At 46.3% G+C, this 23,606-nt stretch overlaps 1 protein-coding gene and 1 long non-coding RNA gene across 3 annotated transcripts in view; one reads left to right on the top strand and one right to left on the bottom strand.

Annotated features, from left to right (window-relative positions):
* The window catches only part of LOC135213171 (uncharacterized), a 110,202-nt gene extending 88,973 nt beyond the window's left edge, over window positions 1–21,229 (top strand). The window contains exons 3-4 of one of the 2 annotated variants that reach the window (XR_010314091.1): window positions 19,358–19,594; window positions 20,156–21,229. This is a non-coding gene — a long non-coding RNA (uncharacterized LOC135213171). The remainder of the gene's footprint in view (window positions 1–19,357; window positions 19,595–20,155) is intronic. The other variant, XR_010314090.1, reaches the window with a different exon arrangement.
* On the bottom strand, window positions 200–23,566 carry LOC135213170 (uncharacterized). Its single transcript, XM_064247126.1, has 3 exons — window positions 23,377–23,566; window positions 21,130–21,238; window positions 200–823 (listed from the first exon to the last, which is right to left on the bottom strand). Exons 1-3 carry the CDS (start codon window positions 23,554–23,556, stop codon window positions 735–737), a joined length of 378 nt encoding a protein of 125 aa, XP_064103196.1. The 5' UTR covers window positions 23,557–23,566; the 3' UTR covers window positions 200–734.
* Window positions 23,567–23,606: the final 40 nt, after the last annotated feature.

Below are 23,606 nucleotides of genomic sequence, written 5' to 3'. Positions count from 1 at the left end.
TTTCAATGTTTGAAGTCTGTAGCAACCATTGATTGTACATGAATACAATGTAATATAAAGAATGAGCTACAAAAGTGTTCTTCACTGTCTTGAAGACAATTGTTAAAGTAAATAGCCATGACTCTTGCTGTATTTAAATATACAGGCATTTGCATGGAATGAATTAGAAAAAATAACTACTTGGTTATCAAACCCAGAGTTATCTTCAAGTACTATTTAATTTTCTATCAATGTCGCATGTCTATGAATAACAGCAGAAAATAAAGCTTCATATTTGGCTGAGGGTAAAGTTACATATTTACATTGCTACAATTATTACAATAATAAAGTTGGGACATAACTCCCTCTTGGTCTATTTACAAATGCATCAGATATATAAACATTTAACTGGGAAACACATAAATGCAACATAAATTCACATCAGGGATGTAGCAAATACATCCTATAATACTGGACTTGAAAATGAATTGAATGTTGGAAGTAGCCAACCTCATTGAGACATGAAAGGACTGGCATGTGAAAACTTGGCAATCCTGCCTACACTTGTAGTCTCAATGAAATATAATGTCCTGATAAATGACGACAATAAACATAGCAGTGTACCAAAGAACTCCACATCCCTTTCAAAATGGGTATGACATCTTTAAGTTCTCAAAACTTATTCTCATGGATACTATGAACAGTGTTGAGGAAGAGGTTATTGGTAATTTCTTCTCAGTAATTCAGCCCTCAAGCTATCGGGTAAAAATCCACGAAAATATTGATGGCAAGCGGTGAATGGGGACATCAGGGGTATTCTGCCCATCGAAAAATCTTTGGTCTCCTGTAAAATACAAGATTGTTACTTCAATTACAAATAATATTTGTTACATCAAACCATTCCAAATTTACATTGCATACACAGTTTACTTTCATATGTGACCTACTCACTGCTCCTCGAGTACGTGCCATTTTGCTTGGTGAGATGTACCTGTGCACAGTCTGATTAATCAACCGATATCACGCGTTTAACATACGACTAGAAAACTAAATATATCTAGAAGTGTTCGTGAACTGTCGGTGATAAGATTAGTGTGAAAATAGTGGGATAAAGCATCTACTTAGTTAGTTTATTGAGTGAAATATTGTAAATCAGATCAGGATGGCAGAAAGCTCCAACTGTGGAAGAAGATGGCGAAACCTAGCTTGTTTAGCAGACGTGCAAAATGATAAGCTAGCAGGAAGGGAGCTGGCATTTTTCATCTATGAGATCAATAACAGCCCTAATCAAAAAGATACAAAAGTATTCATAGACATATTAGAAGGATATGACCCTTCAAACTGGAATAAATCATCAGAAAATATCATGAAAATAATGGAAGGAGTTCCAAATAAAATTCAAGTGGTCAAGAGACTTATAAAGAAAATTTACATCAGTCAACATATTCCGACAAAGAAAATGAATAAGGTGAACATTGTGAATATACTAATTGATGCAATAGGAAAAAGAATGCCAAAAGCATGCAAACTGTGTAAAGTGTGGTATAGCATAGTCAATCCACAAAACCTGATCAGAAAATGTTCTGCATGCAACATTCCCACGCATCCTCAATGTGATGCAGTCATGCAAAATACGAGTAAGGATACCAGAGTATTTTGCTCAACAAGTCTCTCATGGATAGACAATGTTATTAAATCAAGACTTAATGTGCAAATAGTAAAGGATGAAGAAGAAGAGGAAAATGGAAGAGAAGAAAACAAAACTGAAATGACAGAAAAAAATAATGAAAACAAAGAGCAAGACAAGAGTATGGATGCAAAGATACTCATAAATACTACATATAATGCAATCAAGCAGCATACATACGAAGAAATAAACTATGACATGACAACACAAAATAAAATCCCGAAGAGGCTTTACCCAGAAATAATAGAAAAGAAAGACAGTCTGCACCCTTTTGAAAAGAGGGAATTGCAGATTCGGTGAAAGATGTTACTACAAACCTCCCAAGGTATGTCACAATTATGAAATCTATGGTAAATGTGCATACCTAGATGGCTATGAGGATGAATGCAGAGATCTACATCCAAAAATATGCAAAAACCTAAAAGAAGGAAAAGGATGTAAGTTCAACAAAAAATGTAAATATATGCACCCTGTAGCCATGAATCAAAATCAATTAAATAATCAATTAAATAATAAAATCCAAAATAGAAAAGAAACAAATAAAGAGAGGAACATAGAACATGAGGTGAAGGAAAAAAACAAGCCATCACCACACTATGGAGTGTCAGCAAAAGATTTGCAAGCATCAGCTCTAAGATACAGCTCAAGAGACAAATACTGTATATACGATGCTAGAGGATGGTGCAGATACGGAGACAATTGCAGATTCATACACGAAATGAATAATTATGATGAAGGAAGATCAAATATATTGGAAAAGTTGGATTTTTTACTGTCAGAATTTCTGGAAATGAAGAAAAGAACAACATACCAGAACAGGAAAGAGACATGGGAAAATCCTTATTATTACCCATTTAAATGAAGGAGATAACACGCAAACCATCATAGTGATGAATGCGCAGGGTTTAGTTGTGAGTAACTCAAAAAGGAAATTAGAGTTCTTAGAAGAGCTAACCCAAATTGAAAAGAAAATAGATATAATGAATATAAGTGAAACCTGGTACTCCCAAGAGACTGGTAATTATGATCAAATAAAAGGGTTCCAAACTTATAGATCAGATAGAAAAAAATAGGAATCTAGGGGGAACCGCGATATATGGGAAAGACATAAAACAAGGAAAAATATATGAGAAATATAGTAACTCAGAATGTGAACTAATAGCGGTAGAATATGAATCTGAAAAATAACAATTTGTCGAAAATTGTATTTTTCCTAACTACAAACCTGAGGTCCTTTAACAATAGGAAAGGTACTTAGCAGCAGCTGAACTGGTCGTAAGCTTCGAACAAGGGGGTTTGGTAATTAACTACTTGTCCGGCAGTTGGAGGTCAGCTCGACTGCAAGGAGAGGAGTTACTTTGCTTTAGGCCCAGGAAATGCAGAGTGAGGGGTGGCATGAGGTGGGACTATGTGTAAAGGACCTCAGGTTTGTATAGTTAGGAAAAATACAATTTTCGACAAATTGTTATTTGTTCTGATACGTATACAAACCCTCGGTCCTTTAACAATAGTTAGACTCACTTATTGGTGGGTGGAATCTGAGTCTTATGAACAGACTGGTGTTCGTCCGACCTTGGTTTCCTCCCTGGTCGTAAGAGCAAAGGGAGGGATCCTAGCCTCTGCCCAGCTGATCGGGGTGTGCACCGCAGGATCAGTGGTCAGACCTCTGGACCAAATTTATAAGAGGGAGGCAAGCGTACCTCTTATAAATAGCAAATACACAAGAACTAGTTCCTACTTCAAGAGCCAAAATGAAGTCATGGGTTTGTCTCTTGTTGGCTTCCACCGCCCCCCTTATTGGGGAGTGGTGGATAAACACTCCTATCCCTACTGAAAGGGATAGGATGGAGCTCAGTCGTGTAGCTTACCTGCATCTGCTTCCTGTTCAGCGTAGTGACGACCACGGCCCTCTGCCCACAGGTAGAGGAAGAAGAGAAGCCAGTCACACTCTCTTTCACTCGTCCATTAATGCAGTCACACAAGGATGCGATGCTGTTCTGACCGCTCGGGTGCTGGGTAGACTACACAACTTGTTGAGCAGCCACCACAGGTCCCAAGGAAAAGGTGTCCAAGGACCTGTGGGTGGTATCCCGAAGGTAGAAGGAAGTAAAGGTGGTCTGGTTGGCCCTAACCCCTGCCTTCAGAACCTGTGCCATGGAGAAGTTCTTGCGGAACGCAAGGGTTGGACCAATACCTCTGACTTCGTGAGCTCTTGGACGAAGGGTATGGGTGTCGTCACTACCATCCGTGTCGTACGCCCTCTTGATCACCTCATGCAGCCAAAAAGAAAGTGTGTTCTTGGAAACCTCTATCTTGGTAACCCCGGTGCTAACGAAAAGGCGTTGGCACTCAGGCCTGAGGTGTCGAGTTCTCTTCAGATAGTGCCGTAGCGCCCTCACAGGACAAAGCAGCATCTCATCCGCATCATTATCAGTCCCTGGAATGCTTGACGTCAAAGGAAAGACCATGAAGTTCCCCTACTCTCTTCGCCGATGCCAGGGCCAGCAGGAAGAGGGTCTTGAGGGTCATCCCTGTCTGATGACTCTCGGAGTGGCTCGAAGGGTCTTCGAGTCAAACTCCTAAGCACGAGAGTCACGTCCCACCCCGGGGGCCTGAGTTCCCTGGTTGGGCAAGACCTCTCGAAGCTCTTCATGAGGAGGGAAAGGACTAGGGCCAGGGCGGCTCTGTATCCCTTAACTGCGGAGATGGAGAGGAGCTTCTCTCGGCGAAGGAAAACGAGGAAATCCGCTACCTGCTGAATAGTGGCTCTGAGAGGAGAGAGACCCCGTCCACAACACCAACCACAGAAGAGGACCACTTTCCCTGGTATACAGCTGCAGATGACTGTCTGAGGTCCCCAGCCATCTCTGTTGCTGCGCTGCGAGAAAAGCCTCTCGCTCGCAAGAGATGGTGGATAACAGCCAGCCGTGAAGACAGGGACCGAACCAACCGGTGGTACCGTTCTACATGTGGCTGGGACAGGAGGTTGTGCCAGGGGGGAATCTCTCTCGGTGCTTCGGCGAGCAGAGCCAGCAGGTCTAGGTACCAAACGGCCTGAGGCCATTTGGGTGCCACCAGGATCATCCGAAGATTCGGGGTGACCAGCGCCCTGCTGATCACCTTGCAAATCAGACAGAACGGGGGAAAGGCGTACACGAAGAGGTTGTCCCGCGGGTGTTGTAGAGCGTCCTCTGCAGCTGCCCATGGGTCCGACACAGCCGAGTAGAAAACCTGGAGTTTTCTGTTGTGCAGGGTGGCGAACAGATCCACGACTGGATGCCCCCACAGGTTGAAGAGCCTTTCCGCCACGTCTGGGTGAAGGGGCTATTCGGTTCCTATCACCTGATCCCGAAGGCTCAGCTTGTCTGCCACCAAGTTCCTCTTGCCTGGAATGTAGCGGGCTGACAGCTCTACCGAGTGTGCCTCGGCCCACTCGTGCACCTGCAACGTCAACTGATGCAACGAGAGGGACACTAGGCCCCCATTTGTTGATGTATGCCATTACCGTGGTGTTGTCGCTCATCAACACCACTGAGTGTCCCCCCAGATAATCTTGACCCGCAGCCAGCAACTCCTCCAGGTGTGCGCCCCATCCCTCGGTCAATGCATCTGAGAACAGCAACATCTCGGGGGGGGGGGGGGGGGGGGGGGGGGGGGGGGGGGGGGGGGGGGGGGGGGGGGGGGGGGTGGGGGGGGGGGGGGGGGGGGGGGGGGGGGGGGGGGGTGGGGGGGGGGGGGGGGGGGGGGGGGGGGGGGGGGGGGGGGGGGGGGGGGGGGGGGGGGAGGGGGGGGGGTGGGGGGGGGGGGGGGGGGGGGGGGGGGGGTGCGCGAAGAGGCACTCCTCTTACGAGGTTCCCGTCGTCCAGCCACCAGGCTAGGTCCTGCCTCATCTCCTCCCTGAGAGACACGGGGAAGAAAGGTGGGTCTCTTGCCTGTGACCAACACTCCTTTAGTCTCCATTGAAGAGACCGCAGGTGAAGACGCCCGTGAGGGACTAGCTTCTCGAGAGACGACAGGTGACCGATCACGACCTGCCACTGCTGAGCTGGCTGCTCCTGTAGGGACAGGAACTGTCTTGCTGCCTCCCTGAACCTGCTGATCCGCGAATCTGCGGGGAAGACTCGCCCTGCTACCGTATTGATCAGCATGCCCAGGTACTTCATCCTCTGCTTGGGCTAGAGATCTGACTTCTCGTAATTCACTACGATCCCCGGATTGTGGCAGAATTCGAGGAGTCGATCTCTTGTCCTGTAGCAACTGCGAGCGGGATCTTGCCAGGACCAACCAATCGTCAAGATACCTCAGAAGACGTATCCCTACCGAGTGGGCCCAAGCCGACACCAGTGTGAACACTCGCCTGAACACCTGTGGGGTGGTTGAGAGACCGAAACAAAGTGCCCTGAATTGGTACACCGTCCTGTCAAGGATGAAGTGGAGGTACTTCCTGGAGGATTGATGGATGGGTATCTGGAAATATGCGTCCTTCAGATCCACAGAAAGCATGAAGTCGTTCTCCCTGATGGAATCGAGCACTGACCGTACCGTCTCCATAGTGAACCGAGTCTGGTGAATGAATCAGTTCAAGGGAGAGAGATCTATCACCGGGCGCCAGCCCCCCCGAGGACTTCTCCACCAGGAAAAGTCGACTGTAGAACCCCGGCGACTGATCCCATACAATCTCCACAGCACGTTTGCTCAGCATGGCTTCTACTTCCTGCCGAAAGGCCACATCCTTGGCCAAACCAGGAACGTACGTCTGAAGATGATGGGCCGGGTTGGAGGTGAGGGGTGGCCGAGACTCGAAGGGTAGCAAATATCCCTCCCGAAGGACGTCCACTATCCAGGTCTCCGCTCCGTAGCGCTGCCAAGTTGCCCAATGGCTCACTAGGCATCCCCCCACTTCCGGCAGCAGGTGAGGGGGAACGCTGTCCCTCGCGTTTCCCTCCTCTCTTTGACTACTTCTTCCCGGTTCCTCCTCGAGAGGAGGAGGGCTGGTTACGGTCACTCCTTACAGTCAAAGTCAAAGGCATAGTCTTTCCTCTTGGCTTCGACGAAGCGATCGTCTTAGCCGCTAGCTAAACTCTTGGGCTTGGCCACACTCGTTCGAGGTTGCCCAGCCACCTTCGAGACTGCCTGGTGGACTAAATGGTCACTCTCGTCAGTGCACCGTTGTTCCACCGCAGCATCCACCATCTCTCTGGGGAAGAGAGAGGAGGAACTCCGCACCGGTCCATTGCGAAGACCCAAGGCTGCCTCTCACCCAGCCGCCCTGGTTACTAGAGTGAGGACAGCGTCCCTACACCTCAGTACCAGGTTGGCCCACAGGTTAGCCGTCTGGTGGGCCAGGTAGGAGATAGCCCTTCCTCCAGACTGGCACAGTCTCACGAAAGCTGGGTCCCCTTCAGGAGTGATGTTTCCCGAGGAGGCCGCGGCTTTAGACACTGTGAGGGACCACAGGTCTAGCCAAGAGACTGCTTGGAATGCTGCCATAGCAGTAGATTCCAAGGCAAGTGCCTCTTGCTGTGAGAACGACAGAGCTGCTGCAGAGACACCCCCAGAGTTAGCCTAGCTAATTCTGGGTTAACCTGTTTGGGTGGCAGAGGGTCCTCTGATGGCACATAAAAGCACCTCTGTCACGGTAGAGGTGGGGGAAGGAGCTTGGCCGACCTGCCGGACCGAAGCGAACCCTCCTGTCCGGAGATGAGTGTTCACCTGGCTAAGCACACTGTCGGCCAAGGCTGATCGCGGCAGACCCACCGTCGTCCTGGGTTCCTTTATGGGTCTCCAGAATGACTCCAAACCTGATGTAGGCTCGGAAGGTGGGAGCGGCGATCCTTCCCCGAGGTCGTTGTGCTGACGGATCAGCGCAATAACCTCGGCGAACGACCTCTGGATCTCAGGAGTGACTGTGTCCTGCGGAAACGGACCGTCAAGCCCGTCCAGCAAGAATGCCTCCCGAGACCCTCCTTCCAGAGGAGGAACCGCAACAGACCCCTCCTGGTCTCCTCCTGCCACTTGCACGTACGATCTGGTCGGTCCTAGTACCGTGCCAGGTTCGTAGGGCGCCGTGGCGGGATTGCGAGGAGATCACTCCTGGTCGCCTCGCTCTTCCCGGTGTAGCAGTAGCCCAAAGAAGTTGAAAGGATAGGAGAGGTAGACCTGACGCTCCCCCCGCCCGGCCCACCGGCAGAACCAGTGTGCTGGGGGGGCTGCAGGCCTGGTCGAGCGGTTTTCATGGGGAGAGTGGCTGGACCGAGAACAGCGGCGACTGTCCCGAGCATCAGAAGAGCTGCTGCTGGTCCCCCTCTCCACCCGGTCCCGGTAGGAGCGGCGGTCAGGGGACTGGCAGAGTCCGCTGTCGCGGTGGGAGCGAGGCCTGTCCTCACCGTGCGTCACGCCACTTGGACCAGCCGAGGCTGGTCCAGGGGATCGCTTCCTCGCCTCAGCCCGCGGCCGGTCTGGGACAGTCGCATCAACCCTGGGTACCGGCGGATCGCTGGTCTGGTGGGAGTCACCTGGGTGACTTCCACCAGTCTTCCGCTCTGTGCCTGGATCCTGGTATCGAGCGGACTCGGTTGCCTGGGTCTTGGCTGCACGGTCACCCGCAGGTGACCATACACTCGGTACCTCTTGCGAACGAGAGGCCGAGACGGTACCCGGCGCCGAGGCAGAACCTCTAGCGCCAGGCGAGGAGGTACTACCGGTGTTGTTAGCCGACACTCCTCCGGTCCTCGTCTTCTTCTTCCTTGCGGAAGGAGAGATGGGCCCCATTCCTGAAGGAACAGGAGGACCAGCGGAAGTCCCAACCGTCCCACCGGAGTGGGACGGACCCTTAGAAGTCTCAGGGCGAGCCTTCTTAGGGGGGAGGAGGCTACCTTCTTCTTCTTCGGCTGTGGGGCCTTAGAGGACGAAGGGGAAGCGGCGGCAGATGACGACGAAGTAGGTGATGGCGACGACACCTTCCTCCTCTTCTCCTTCTTTGTCAGCTTCCTCAGGACCACCGTCAGGTCTTATACACCCCCCCCCCCCCCCCCCCCCCCCACCCAAAGGGGAAGGAGCCATACAAGGGAGCTGCGATGGAGGAAGAAAAGAAGAAGACGTGTCCATAACCAAAGGAGTAACAGGAGAACCCTCCGATGACTCCTTGGCCGGCTTACGCGGTTTCTTCCTCCCCCCACACCGCTCCCACTGCTCCACCGACCATACAACACATACATCACATGGCTCGGTGCGAGAGCTTTCTCGCCCTCGACAGCGAGTGCAAAATTCATGAGGATCAACCTCTACAGAGGACCAAAAGGCCCCACACTTACGGCCCTGTATTGAATATACAAAACAGACACGTACGTACATATAGCCTTGCACATACACACACAGTAAAAAGGGAAAGAGAAAAGCCTTCACGCAGTGAAGAAAACAAAGCATATGACTAGAAGCGGGCAGAGAGGCGAGCAACACGTCTAACCACCAGCACGGCCAAAATTAAAGTGACTCCTCTCCTTGCAGTCGAGCTGACTGCCAACTCCCGGACAAGCAGTTAACTACCGAACCCCCTTGTTCGAAGCTTACGACTGGTTCAGCTGCTGCTAAGTACCTTCCTATTGTTAAAGGACCGAGGGTTTGTATGCGTATCGGAACAAATTAATGAACATAGTAATATATAGACCCCCTAATACTAAAGAGTTTGACACAATAATAGAATAATTGGATGATATATGTAGAAATCACAAGGACTGGACTATTCTCCTATCTGGAGACTTTAACTTTCCTTTTGTAGACTGGAAAGAATGAATAGGAGATGGTTGTGTTTATACATATAAAAAAGAGAGTAATAGTAGTGCAGAAGATAAGAGGCAATTTGAAAAGCTATTAGATATGCTACTAGAATACAATATTCAACAAATAAATCACCTGCCAACAAGAAAGGAAAATACTTTAGACCTAGTATTTGTGAAAGAGGGGAATTATGTTAAAGAAATAATAGTTTATAATGCGAGTATTTCAGACCATAATATCATGGAATTAATAGTCCATTCCAAAGCAATGGTCAGAAATAAAATGACAATTTGTCGAAAATTGCATTTTTCCTAACTATACAAACCTGAGGTCCTTTAACAATAGGAAGTAGCTAGCGGCAGCTGGAACGGTCGTAAGCTTCGAACAAGGGGAGAACGGTAGTTAACTGCTTGTCCGACAGTCGCGCGCCGCGCGACTGGGAGGTAAACAAATCACTTTTGCTTTTGGCCCATGCAAAATACGCAGAGTGAGGGGTGGCATGAGGAGGGACTATATGTAAAGGACCCTCAGGTTTGTATAGTTAGGAAAATGCAATTTTCGACAAATTGTCATTTGTTCCGATACGTAATACAAACCCTCGGTCCTTTAACAATAGGAAGACTCACTTCTTGGTGGGAGGAATCTGAGTCTTTTGATGAACAGACTGGTGTTCGTCCATCCCTGGAATGCCTCCCTGGTCGTAAGATCGAGGGAGGGATCCAAGCCTCTGTCCGATTGATCGGGGTGCACCGCAGGATCAATGGTCAGACCTCTGGGCCGAGTACTAAAAGAGAGGCAAGCGTATCTCTTCGTACCAGCAAGCAAGAACTTGTTCCTGTTTGCAAGAGGCACTAAAGTATGGGTTGTCTCAAGCTGGCATCCACTTCCTCCCCCTTGTTGGAGGAAGTGGTGGATATACGCTCCTATCCCTAGTGAAAGGGATAGGATTGGGCTCTGTTAAGTAGCTCACCTGCATCTTGTCCTTATCCAGCAGGGTGACGACCGTGTCCCTCTAACCACAGGTAGAGGGAAGAAAAACGATGGGAAGAGGAGCCAGTCACACTCTCATTCACCATCCATTCTTACGGTCACACCAGGACCTCGATGCTGTTCAGCCTGCGAGGGTCTGGGTTCGCTACACAACGTGTTGAGCAGCCACCCACGGGTTCCCAAGGAAAAAGATCCAAGGACCTGTGGGCAATATCCCGAAGGTAGAAGGAAGGGCATGTGGTCTGGTTGGACCGACCCCTGCCTTCAGTACCTCGCCAAGGAGAAGTTCTTGCGGACAAGGCAGCATCTCCTTCGCATCGAAGGCGGTGAAGTCCATTAGGGAGGGGATTGTGAACGACTCGAACCAATCGTCAGGGACCGAAGGGTTCTGAGTCTTCGCTAACGAAGTTCGGTACGAAATCGAGCGTCACGGATCCCCATCCCCATCCCTGGGTGCTTGACTTCGCAGGAGATCATGCAGTTCCTCAGAGGAAAAGAAGGAAATAAGTCGCAATGACCTATCCCTCCCTTCTTCTATAATTCAGTTGATTTCCCTTCCAACCCTACCCAACTGGTTCGTGGCCGTTTGCCACGAAGTCCTCTCAGGCATCCTGCCTATCCCCATGCAGCGAAGTTCTCGTAGTGGATAGGACACCGCACTCCATGGTGGGTGTCAATGGTATGGGTACTGTGACAAGCTATTAAAACGAAGTAATGATTGCTCTGTAACAACCGAACTAAGTCAACAGCGTAGTTCGTAACTGACTCGGCCGCTCTGACAGCTGCCGACTGACTGCGTTCGATAGGAGGCAGTTGTCAAAGCATCCGAGTAAGTCACGTACCTTCGCCTTAAAAGGGTTATGCCGAGAGACCAAACAATTAATGTATTTGTTTGTCACCAATGCCGGACAGCGAGGTGATGATTCTCTTAAGGCATGTACCCAACAGGCGAAAGTCAATTGCCTTCTAGAGACCGAGGTCCTGAAGGTAAAACATCTCATGGTTGTTGAATCTCAGCTAAGGAGAAACAACACTATGTAACCGTTGAAGACGAAGGTAGATATTGAATGCAACCTACGTCTTCACATATGAATCGAGAGAAGGATCTCAAGATTCATAACCTGTGCTTACAAATGACTGAAAAAACGCTAACAACCGCTATTTCATTTGCCTGTCGGTGAGAAGTCGTAGTTTGCAATGCAAGCGGGGCGTTCTTCGGTAATGAAAACACAGGTGAAAGCCGCCTGAAGAACTGCTTCTCATGGGCTGAACATTTGGAAGTAGAGCTGTCAGGTCGGAGAGTAGGCGATGTCTTCTTACAAATCTTGTAATTCGGGTTGAACAATGAACAATTGTACACCTACGAATACGAGATATTTTGAAGACAAACTCAGATGTCTGCAAAATCATTCGCATTATCGCAGTGCGATGCAGCGGGAGACTTGTACAGACTTCTGTTACCGTGCGGTAAACAGAAAGATGAAAGAGTCCAAGAGATATCTCTGTTGAGAATTCTCGCAATGTCGAAGGCGATGGAATCTAGCGTCACAGCAGTAGATGGTCCTTCATTATTGCGAGAATCCCCGTTAATCAGAGACCTAAGTCCATGATTGTTGGGCAGAGATACGGTTCGGTAGTCAATCAAAGCAGGGCAGAGAGAGACATACATGACCGTGCATATCGGAGGCCCAGCTGATACTGAGCTGCTATCAGGCAGTTCAATACGCAGTGGTTGAGCCTGAGCTCTCGCTGACTCGTCATCCTGAGTTGCCAGGTAATCCATTATTCCACGAAGGAATGCGTTCGGCTAGAACTACCGAGCATAAAAGATATGCTCGGGCAATTATATTTAGGCGAAACGAATTTCGGTAAATATAAAAGTTGAAATGGTGTTGTCGTGACAAAACCATAAGTATATAAAATTGAAACTGAAAACTCCTGGGAGGTTGCAGGCAACCCCGAGTTGCAGTTCAATTAGAATACTTCTCTTATAAGTCGCAATCCGTAGATTAACTAGGATATGCGCCTACCCCTCGGACAATTCACTGCTTAGTAGAATCATGTCGCGAGGTTAATATAGTAGTATATTTGTAGGATTCTGAACAACGATCTCCATGCCTTAAAATTCCTAAAATTCTTTCCTTCAAGAAAACAAAATAAGGATTGGAGATCGACCACCTTCGTTCTCTATCAAAGAGAGTGAAGGAGAAGTCTTCCTCGAAGGAAAGCTTCAATGGTGAACAGAATACCGAAGACGATAGTTCAAGCCAAACTGGATATTCCCGTCCGATCTCCTCTATTCCAGGTTGGTCGCCTACTGTGAGATAGTTTCTTTCAGCAGCAGTCTTCTTCCCAATGCTAGAAATTCCAGGAATTCGAGCATAGGCGAGGTTCCCGATTATCGTGTAACATATCGGGGATTCTCGTCTCGCTCACTTTGGACCGTGGTCTCGCTAAGTGTTTGAAGATCGTAAAAACTCGAACACTCTGAAATGCGCTAGAAAATTCCGTAGAATTCAAAGCAGTCTGCGAAACCCCCACCGAATTCGTCAAACGATATCGGCTGGTGGTCCTCTCGATTCCCGTAGAAATCGAGAATGGGGCAGGATTCCTCCTCAACGACCGGGGCTTACGTCAGGTAGGACCCGAAGGTCCCCCTGGTAGATCGCAGTCCCGAACGTGGGATCCTACAAAGAAATCTCTGTAGGATCCTTCCCCTTTCCCTCGTAGCCGTAAGGAGAGAGGGAATGGGGGAGGAATTGGATACTCGCTCGCCTTCCCAGTGGAACTAGCAGTTGGAGAAGAGTAGGAGCAGCCATCGCCTTGCGGCGATGGCCCTCTCAGAGTCTGGGAAAACACTCGTCAGGAGAAAACGTTTTCCGCGGAGGGTTACGAACTCTCACTGTAGGTAAGGGTCTGCCGCCACTGTGAACGTCGTCTGGGTGGGGCTGATCGACACCTGACAGGAGAGAGCCGATACCGTCCTCCGACTCATTCCAGTCCTCGTCGAGGTCGAAACCTCTCAGGAGGACCGAAGGAGTATTTAAAACGGTGTCCGAAGACACGTAGAAACGCCGCTGTCGCAGTAGAGGAGGTGGAAAGTAGCTTGATCGACCGGCCAGAAACTGAGAGAGCCTTCTTGTCCGAGACGAGAGACACTGGTTCGAGACAGATCGGCAAGCTCCGATCGCGGAGGCAGACCCACCGTCGGTTTGGGTTCCCTCTCGGGCCCCAAAACGACTCGAGCAGAGACGTGGGCTCTGCTGGTGGGAGCGCAATCCTTCCGCAGGGTCATTATGCTGACGAATCCAGCTTAATGACTTCTGCGAATTCCTCTGTATCTCGGGAGTAACCGCGTCTTGCGGAGTAGACCGTCACAGTCCTCCAACAAGAACAGATCCCGAGATACTCCTCCTTCAGAAGGAGGAACAGCGGCAGACCCCTGACGGTCGCCTCCAGCTAATTGCGCGTATGTCCTGGTCGGTCCTAGAACCGTGCCTGGTCCATACGGCGTCATAGCGGGATCGCGAGCGGCGCACCTCTCGCGATCACTCATAGGTACCTCGCTCCTCCCGGTGTAGCCCGAGGAGGTTGAAGGTACAGGAGAGGCAGACCTGACGCTCCCCCCTAGCTCGCTGGCAGGACCAGCGTGCTTGGAGGGCTGCTGCTGATCGTCAACAACCGCGGTGGCGATCGAGCAGCAGGCCTAGCCTTGCCGCTCGCCTGGGCGAGAGGCTTGGCTGAGAACGTCGGACGCTGATCTCTAGCGTCAGGCGAGCTGTTGCTGGTTACCGTCTCCGCCCGGTCCCGATGGGAGCGGCGTCAGGTGACCTGCTAGGCTCGCTGTCGCGGTGAGACCGGCGAGCGTCCATCATCGGTGCGTCGAGCCGCTGGTACCAGCCGTGGCTGGTACCGAGACCGCGGGGACCCCTCCTCGCCTCAACCCGTGCTGGTCAGCGACCAGTCACGTCAACCCGAGCAGCCAGCTGGTCGCTGCAGAGAGCGTCCACTGGCATAGCGAGAGTCGTCTACTGCACGACACTCGCTAGTCTTCTGCTCCGCGCCTTCGGTCTTGGCGGCGAGCGAGCTCGAGTGTCAAGACTTTGGCTGGACGGTCTCCCGCGGGAGACCGTCCACTCGGTACTTCTCGCTAACGAGAAGCCGAGGCGGATCCTGGTTTTAGCGGCAGAACCGCTAGAACCAGGCGAGGAAGTGCCAGCCGAAGCTGGTACTCCTCTGGTCCCCGTCTTCTTCTCCTTGGTAGAAGAAAAGATGGGCCCTGTTCCCGAGGGAGCAGGAGGACCAGCAGAAGAGCTCCCCGAATCGCCGGAGCGAGACTGGGCCCTTAGAAGGTCCCGAAGGAGCCTTCTTAGGGGGGGAAAACCCGGGTTACCAGCTGGTCGCTGCAAGAGCGTCCGCTGGCCTGGCAAGAGTCACCTGAGCGTCTCTCACCAGCCTTCTGCTCCGTGCCGCGTCTTGGCGCCGAGCGAACTCTGGCGCCGAAACTTGGCTGCACGGTCTCCCGAGGGAGAACGTACATCGGGTCGGGATCTCTCGCGAACGAGAGACCGAGCCGGAACCTGGCGTAGCGGCATCGCCGCTAGCACCAGGCGAGGAAGTACCAGAGCTAACCGATACTCCTCTGGTCCCCGTCTATCTCTTCCTTACAGGAAGTGGAGACGGGCCCCGCTCCCGAAGGAGCAGGAGGACCAGCAGAAGGACCCCCCGTCCCACCGAGGTGGGACGGGTGGGCCCTTAGAAGTTCCCGAAGGAGACTTCTTAGGGGGGAAGGCAGCCCTTCTTCTTCTTGCGGGCTTATGGGCCTTTAGAAGTCAAGGGGGAAGAGGCAGCAGCAGACGATGAAGACGAAGATGACAGCCCTCTTCTCCTCTTCCTCGTCAGCTCACGCAGGACAGTCGTCAGGTCCTCCATCCAGGCCGGAGCCGGGGCTATTGCCGAAGCAACACGCCCGACTGCACCTGTCCGGAAAGGACCTGGGACTGGGGAAGAGCACAACCGTGGGCAGGACCAGCAATGGACAGGCACAGGAACAGCAACCAGCTCAGGAGCGGCAGGAACAGCGGCAGCGGTAGACCCAGAAGGGACAGCCAAGCCAACAGCAGGAATCACATCAGCGGCAGGTACGGCAGGCCCAGCGATCGACTCGTAGAATCATCGGCAGCCAGCGGAACCTGGTCCTGGCGCCCGGTCCCGGGCGAGCTGCTGGAACAGCGGAAGTCTGGGGCAGGCAACACGAAGAAAACAGGCGGCGGCGGCAACCCCCACCTCGGTACGGCTGGCCGGCCCTAGTAGCGGCAGCGGCGTCCCATCGACACAGCATGGGGAGTTGTAGACCAGGAGGGGGGGGAGGGGGGAGCCGCCATAAGCGGCCGTGGAAGTAGTGGAGACCGCCCCAGACCTCGCTAGACGCTGCAGCAGCCCGTGGATGCTAGGCACGCCCTGCCTCCCGCGTGGTCCATACCTGTCCAAGGTCGTCTCCCACGGATGTAGCACCTGCGGTAACATAGATAGATTAGTAAGAGGGGTTCCCTCACGCACGGGGGAAGACATGCCCCACCCCGAACGCAAGGAAGACCCCAAATACAAAATACAACGAAGAAGCTGAGCGGGGGGCAGGAAGGAAGACGAAGAATCGGATACCAAGGGAGTCGGCGGGAGAGCTTTCCGACGACTTCCTGGCCGACCTTCGCTTCCCCTACCCCCGCACAGCAGTGAAAGTAATATGAAAATGAAACAGAAATACTGCCCCTTGCGATTCACTTCATAGAACTTAAATGGGAAAAAATCAATTCCCGGTAAGAACGGAAACTTGATTCAATAATATGATGCTATCATAAAATATATATGAAAATGAAACAGAATACTGCAACTTGCGATTTCATTTCACATAAAAAAAAATCGTAAGGATCAATTCCCGGGTAAGAACGAAAAAAATTGATCCAAATTAAATTTCATGTAAATAAATAAATGAAAATGAAAAGAATATTCAATTGCGAATCCACTTTCATTGCATTCTATTATACAAAATTAAAAGGCTCGTGCCGAGCGCAATCACACTCTCGGTAACGAAAAGCACAGGGCAAAAATATAATGAAAAGAGTACTTACATTTTCAATTACACACTTTCGCCCAAAATACATGACTCGCGCGCGCTGGCAGCCCTCGGCACCGAGACAAATTAAATTCAAGGTTCATCTATCTCAAAAAAAGTTCATTTTCATTTTGAAAACCGAGGAAATCGCCGCATCTACGGCGATAACTCCATGTTGGTTCATATTAAGTAATGAAAATGAAAACAGTGACTTACAGTTTTTCGTATACAGTACTACAGTCATTTTCAAGTCACAACAAACAAACCATTAGTAGAAAACACAATATACGATAATAAACAAAGCAGCTACGACGATGAAGCGGGCTAGAGAGCGATGACGAACCACGTCCTTCACACCCACGGCCGAAAGCAAAAGTGATTTGTTTACCTCCCAGTCGCGCGGCGCGCGACTGTCGGACAAGCAGTTAACTACCGTTCTCCCTTGTTCGAAGCTTACCGACCGTTCCAGCTGCCGCTAGCTACTTCCTATTGTTAAAGGACCGATGGTTTGTATTACGTATCGGAACAATGAAGAATTAAACAAAGATTGGGATAAAATTTTCGTAAGTGATGATATACATGTAAATACAGAGATGATATAAAAATATTAGAGAAAATAGTGGATAAATATATACCAAAGAAGAAAAATAAACATCAGTCATGCATACCAAGAGACAGAAGGATCTTGTTCCAGAAAATCAGAAAATGGAAAAAAGGTCTGGCAAAAGAAAAAAATGCTTGGAAAGTGATGGAACTAAAAAGTAAGGTAGAAAATGCAGAACAAAAGATTATACAATCAAAAGAAAATGAAAAATGGGACTTGGAAGAAAAAATCTTAGTAAATATCAAGCAAAACCCCAAACTATTGTACTCGTATGTGAAAAAGATGAATAAAAGAAGAACAGAAATAGGCCCTCTAAGAATTGAAGGGAGATTAACGAATGAAAGAAAGGAAATATGTAACATAATGACAGAAAGACATGAGAGAGAATTTACCCCTAGAATTGATAATGAAGATAATGATACAGAAATAAGTGATGAAAATAATGAATATTTATCAGACATAGATATTAATGAAGCCGATATAGTGCAGGCTATTAATGAAATTAAAAATGGAGCAGCAGCTGGACCTGATGGTGTCCCTCCTATTTTGTTAAAGAAAGTAGCTCATTCTATTGCAAAGCCCCTTGCAATATTATTAAGGCAGAGTGTAGATACAGGCAAGATTTATGATGAGCACAAATTAGCATATACGTATTACCCCTACTTTCAAAAGTGGATCAAGACTAGAGGCAAGTAATTATAGGCCTGTGAGTCTAACATCACATATTATGAAAGGGTAATAAAGAAAAATATTATGAAACATTTAAAAATTATAAAAATAATTTGTTTAATATAGGACAACATGGTTTTGTACCCGGAAAAAGTATACAAACCCAACTGTTAGTCCACCGTGAGAACATATACAAAAATATGACAAACGGAAAAGAAACAGATGTGGTTTATCTAGACTTTGCAAAAGCTTTTGACAAGGTAGATCATAATATATTAGTGAAGAAAATAAGAAAACATAATATAGTGGATAAAGTAGGAAGATGGTTAAAAGAATTTTTACACAACAGAAAACAGATAGTTATTGCAAACAATGAGAAATCGGATGAAGCTAAGGTAATATCCGGTGTGCCATAAGGTACAGTGCTAGCTGCATTGCTGTTTGTATTATGATTGCAGACATAGACTAATGTTAAGGCCTCGGTAGTGAGTAGTTTCGCCGATGACACAAGAATAAGTAGAGAAATTACTTGTGATGAAGATAGGAACGCGCTACAAAGAGACCTTAACAAAGTATATGAATGGGCAGAGGTAAATAAGATGGTATTTAACTCTGATAAATTTGAATCAATAAATTATGGAGATAGCAAAGGAAAGCTATATGTATATAGGGGACCTAATAATGAAACAATCACAAATAAGGAAGCAGTTAAAGACCTTGGTGTGATGTTGAATAGGAACATGTTATGCAATGATCAAATAGCAATTCTAATGGCAAAATATAAAGCAAAAATGGGAATGTTGTTACGACACTTCAAAACAAGAAAAGCTGAACAAATGATTATGCTTTATAAAACGTATGTTCGTAGTCCACTTGAATATTGCAATATGATATGGTACCCATACTATCAAAAGGATATTGCACAAATAGAGTGTACAAAGGTCCTTTACAGCTAGAATAAAAGTAGTTAAGGATCTTGACTACTGGGAAAGACTACAATTTTTTAAATTATATAGTCTAGAAAGGAGAAGAGAACGCTCCATGATAATTCAGGCATGGAAACATAGAAGGAATTGCTGAAAACATCATGGAGCTAAAAATATTAGAAAGAGCAAGCAGAGGTAGATTAATAATGCCCAAAACTATATCAGGAAAAATAAGGAAAGCACACAGGACATTAATCCACTACGCACCAGCATCGATAATGCAGCGTCTATTCAATGCGTTGCCAGCTCATCTGAGGAATATATCAGGAGTGAGCGTAGATGTGTTTAAGAATAAGCTCGACAAATATCTAAGCTATATCCCAGACCATCCAAGATTGGAAGATGCAAAATATACCAGAAGATGCACTAGCAACTCTCTGGTAGACATTAGAGGTGCCTCACACTGAGAGACCTGGGGCAACCCAAACAAGATGTAAGGTGTAAGGTAAGGTGTACCTGAGTTAGTTACAATTAAGTTTGTCTTATAGAAAAATGCAAGAACTTGAATTGCACAATGTGAAGTAATATTGTTTTTTGTTTTGTTTTCCTTACAGCTGATGTGGCCATGGAAGATGTAGTTCAGAGGTCGTCGGCTATCAAAGTCAAGTGACATCATGAGGCTATTGCTGACTTATTTGATAGTCCATATTCATGGATGGTACTTTTGTCTAAAGAACATCTCAATGAACATGACTTATGCAAGGCTCTGATGCAGTTCTGTATGCCTTCTAATTGTGATGATGTCATCTTCAGCTTGATCAACATCCTACTTCGTGTCCAATGCCTCGAAGGTTAGTGTAACTATTTGTTGCCCTGTCTACTCTGAAGTCCAGTGGTGCATCTTTGTTTTGCTGCACCTACTCTTTGACACCCTGCTTTGTGTGAGCTTGTAAGGATATTAATGTTTTTAAATCTCAGGTTTACAATCTAAAGGATTATTATTATAAAGGATTAGTTTATCCAGAAAGGAATGCAAACTACAGCAGGTCTGAATTACCTCCTGGATTTAGAATTTTCATGTTACTCCATGCTATTGCAGCCATTTTCTATTTTAAGGGTCAGGAAGATAAAGTGAAAAAAATTTTCCATTAACCCATGATCAGCAAGCTAAAAGATTCCACAATTGACCAATGGTTCCTTCATTCACAGATTCAGATTAGATTCTAATTCTTTTCAAGGTTAGCCTTCAACCGAGTCAAAAACTGCTCAAGTTTCTCATACAATCTCTAGAACATACATCTGTAATGATACACTGCCAATTCTTAAATTTTCCCAGTAATATTTTTAACCGATGCATTCCCAAGGCATTTATTTGCACACACTAATGTTTACTCATTTTGTTTATTTTGCAGAGAGAAATTTCCATGAAAAAACATGGCCCAGTTCATAATTTGGCAGGGCTTCAATTTTATGCAGACGTACGTTCACAACTTAAACCAAGTCAAAAAGTATACAAGAAGCAAAGGCTTGGCAGGCTTGGCAAAGAAGACCAAACACTAAAGCAGAGATGTGCACCTGCTGCTGGGCAAATGCCAAATACAACAGTTAACTCAGCTATTGGAGTGGCAGCAGACTGACAAAAAAGCATCACTACAAGAGGAGTTACAATATAGATGCGAGTCTCCAGCCATGAAGACTATCAGAGTGGTAGCAGACTAACAAAAAAGCATCGCTAAAAGAGGAGGTACAATAGATGTGAGTCTCCAGCCACGAAGTACAGCAATCAAACAGCTTGTACTGGGGGTAGCCAGCAATGAGAAAGTAATTCAGCTACCTGATACAATAGGTTTCAAGCAAGACAACCAGATGAGCAGGTAGGATAAACCCTGGGCAAAAGTACATAACTAAAAAACTAAGGAGCATTAAACTCAATAACACCAAAAATCCAGCCGACGATTAGAAAAAAAGATTCTGATGTATATGAAATGATGCCTCAAGAGTAGATGACTCTCCCTTCCATCAGCAGACCGGTCTCGGGAAACGTCAGAGGTAAGACTGGTCCTGACACACTTGACAAAGATGAAAGGCCACTGTCTCCACGAGTCCATGAAAATACAGATGACCATACCTGACAAATTCGATTACGAGGCACAACACAAGCAGCAGCACTAATACGTAAAGAGTAGGAATTCAAACATAGATATACCATAATCCAAAAATGAAACCTAAGTATGTACTACTCGGCACACACTTAACTGTTAAGATTTATTTAAACTTACGTAACACAAACTACAAAACAGCTTGTGCTGTAGTTAAAAATACACAAAGGCAAGGCTAAGCAAAAGAGGAAAAGCATTAATAAAATAAATAAATAAAACTACCTTACCTGGATGTAAAAGTGATCCACCAGGTGTACCATCTTGTGGCTGTGTTTGTGTTACAGTTACTTCTTCACGACCAGTGCTGTCCGTATACTTTCGTGTCTCTTCTATTGACTGCAGAATAAAATATTCAATTAATACAATTTTTATTAACTCATTCTACCTAGGTACAAAGGATAAAGTTTGGATCATATCAAAATAAAAGAACCCACTATATTTCAAGACAATATTATACCACTTTGATTTATATATTTAAATATATAGTACACATATATGTATAGTATATATAAATCAGTGGCATAATATTGTCTTGAAAAATAGTGGGTTCACTTATCTTGACATGATCCCAAAGTTTCAATATGAACATTAGCTTTTAAAAAACACTGTTAATTGCATCACATGCTGAATAGCTATTAAAAGAACTCTTGTCTATTTAGGAGAGTAGAATGACAATAGCATACCTTGACCTTATTTATTCACCAATATCAACAAACAATAAAATGAAGTTTAACATTTCACAGATACAAAACCTAACGTTCTCAGAATTGGTAAAGTATTTACTTCCTTGTGTGAGTGACACTGCTGATAGTAATTCAACAGTTAGTATTACCCTTGCCTCTTTCTGTTCCTACTACATAGTCACGACCGAGTGTTATTAGAAGAACGAAACAACTTGCTGTCTTCTTGGAGAAAAGAAATTGTAAAGTATTCTGCAGTCTGTGAACACTTCGGGAGTGGCTCGAGCACTTTAATCTCCATCCTTCCGAATATTCAGAATGGCAGAAAACATTCTTCACTTGAAATATGCATGCCTCAGTGGTTAACAGAAAAACACACAAAGAACAGAGGCTTTGAAATTCTCACTAAAACAAAAATTCTGAAACATTAAACTTGAAAAATCAACAAATTTCAACTCAAAAAGCAACATAAGTAATACTAAAGTGAAAAGTTCACATTAAAAGTAGTCTGCGACTAGTGTCAAAAACAAATGTGGTTCCAAAGGTAACTGCTACACCTTTTAAATACACTACACCTGATAAATAAACAAGTTAGGTTTCTCCTTCTACCAGCAAAATACCTTTTAGAAAAATGTTTTATAGAATGACACTAAAGAAGAGGCTGATAATGCTAAAATTATTGTAAAGACATGGCAGAGTAAACAGCAAATCTGAATATGGCAGATGAGAGGAGAAGAGGAATAGGAAGTCTTACCAAACATGCTTCCTCTCCCTTGAAGGTACCACCTACTGAAGTAGTAGTAGTAGAGCAAACTAGATGCACTATGAGCAGCCAGAGACACTAGGAATACATCTAAAAACTATTGGAGCCAGAAAGCTAATGGAAAAAAAACAACAAATAAGTCACTGCTAAGCTGAAGATTACAAATATCCCAAACTTCTGTAACATTCCCCTTGATACAGAACTGGTGAGAAAGTCTGGAGCTCAAGATAACAGAAGTTGGAACGAAGCAAGATTGCAATTGTGATTTGGAATGAACCAGAGTACAATCTGGATAACCATCACCACTGTAAGGTGAACAGTTGCACTGGACATTCAAAGACTATAAATTACAATACTAGTACTTAAAAGTAGTAATGGGTTTGCCATGAATATTCATTTACGCACCCTACTTTTTCTAGTTACATATTTCCAATTAATTTCAAGAAAACATTTACAATAGGCTAACCTTGAGAGAACCTTGTGTTTGTTATACAGCGTATTCACAATACTAATGCTTATACATATATGCATTTGAAATATCCAAGGATCTATAGCTTATAATATAAACAGAAAAAATCACATGGGATGAGCACTTCACAACAATAAGTTCTGATGGCCAGAAGCAAATGATGAATGACTGGTGCAATATTTGTAGTCACAAATCACAATGCTATAAATTTTTAAGATAGTTCAACCACACATACACCTACATATTTGGTGCTTTGAATCACAATGCTATAAACTTTTGAGATAGTTCAACCGCACATAGTACACCTATTTGATGCTTTGAACTATTACATATTACTGCTAACATGAAAATTATTACGAAAGGCCTTAGTCATACATACTAAGCCTCTGGGGTATAAAATGTTAATACATCAGTACCAGAGTAACATAACCCATGATTAACCAAGATTTTTTTTTTCTTTTCTTTTTAGAATAAAGTTCTTACGACAACAATAGAAAATTAAAAATGAGAAAAATGAAGTCAAATATATGTAGAACTGTCACACTAAGGACCCATAACTTACCCCATCAGGCCTTCTAATTCTGACAATTGATGTCGAATGGTATCTCTGCTGAATGCGTGGCTGAGTCTCCATACTCTCAGGTGAACTGATACCGGGTTGTCCTGGTACTACTGGAGGATCATATTTAGGCATGTTCTTCAACAAGTTTGAAAAGTCCCCTGTAATTCTGTAAAACAGCATTTTAATGTAAATAGCCTGCTTTAAATTCTTCAGTACATCTGTAACGGAAG

This window comes from Macrobrachium nipponense, chromosome 42, assembly GCF_015104395.2.
Source record: "Macrobrachium nipponense isolate FS-2020 chromosome 42, ASM1510439v2, whole genome shotgun sequence".
NCBI lineage: Eukaryota > Metazoa > Arthropoda > Malacostraca > Decapoda > Palaemonidae > Macrobrachium > Macrobrachium nipponense.
This window is presented reverse-complemented; position numbering and strand designations above follow the sequence as displayed.

Excerpts from the sequence above, each read along its gene's own strand:
- LOC135213170 (XM_064247126.1), bottom strand. The coding sequence starts at position 23,556 with ATGCTGTTTTACAGAATTACAGGGGACTTTTCAAACTTGTTGAAGAAC. Across the intron at positions 21,239-23,376 it reads GAATTAGAAGGCCTGATGGG|TCAATAGAAGAGACACGAAA; the intron begins GTAAGTTATGGG and ends TTTATTCTGCAG. Across the intron at positions 824-21,129 it reads TGGATCACTTTTACATCCAG|GAGACCAAAGATTTTTCGAT; the intron begins GTAAGGTAGTTT and ends TGTATTTTACAG.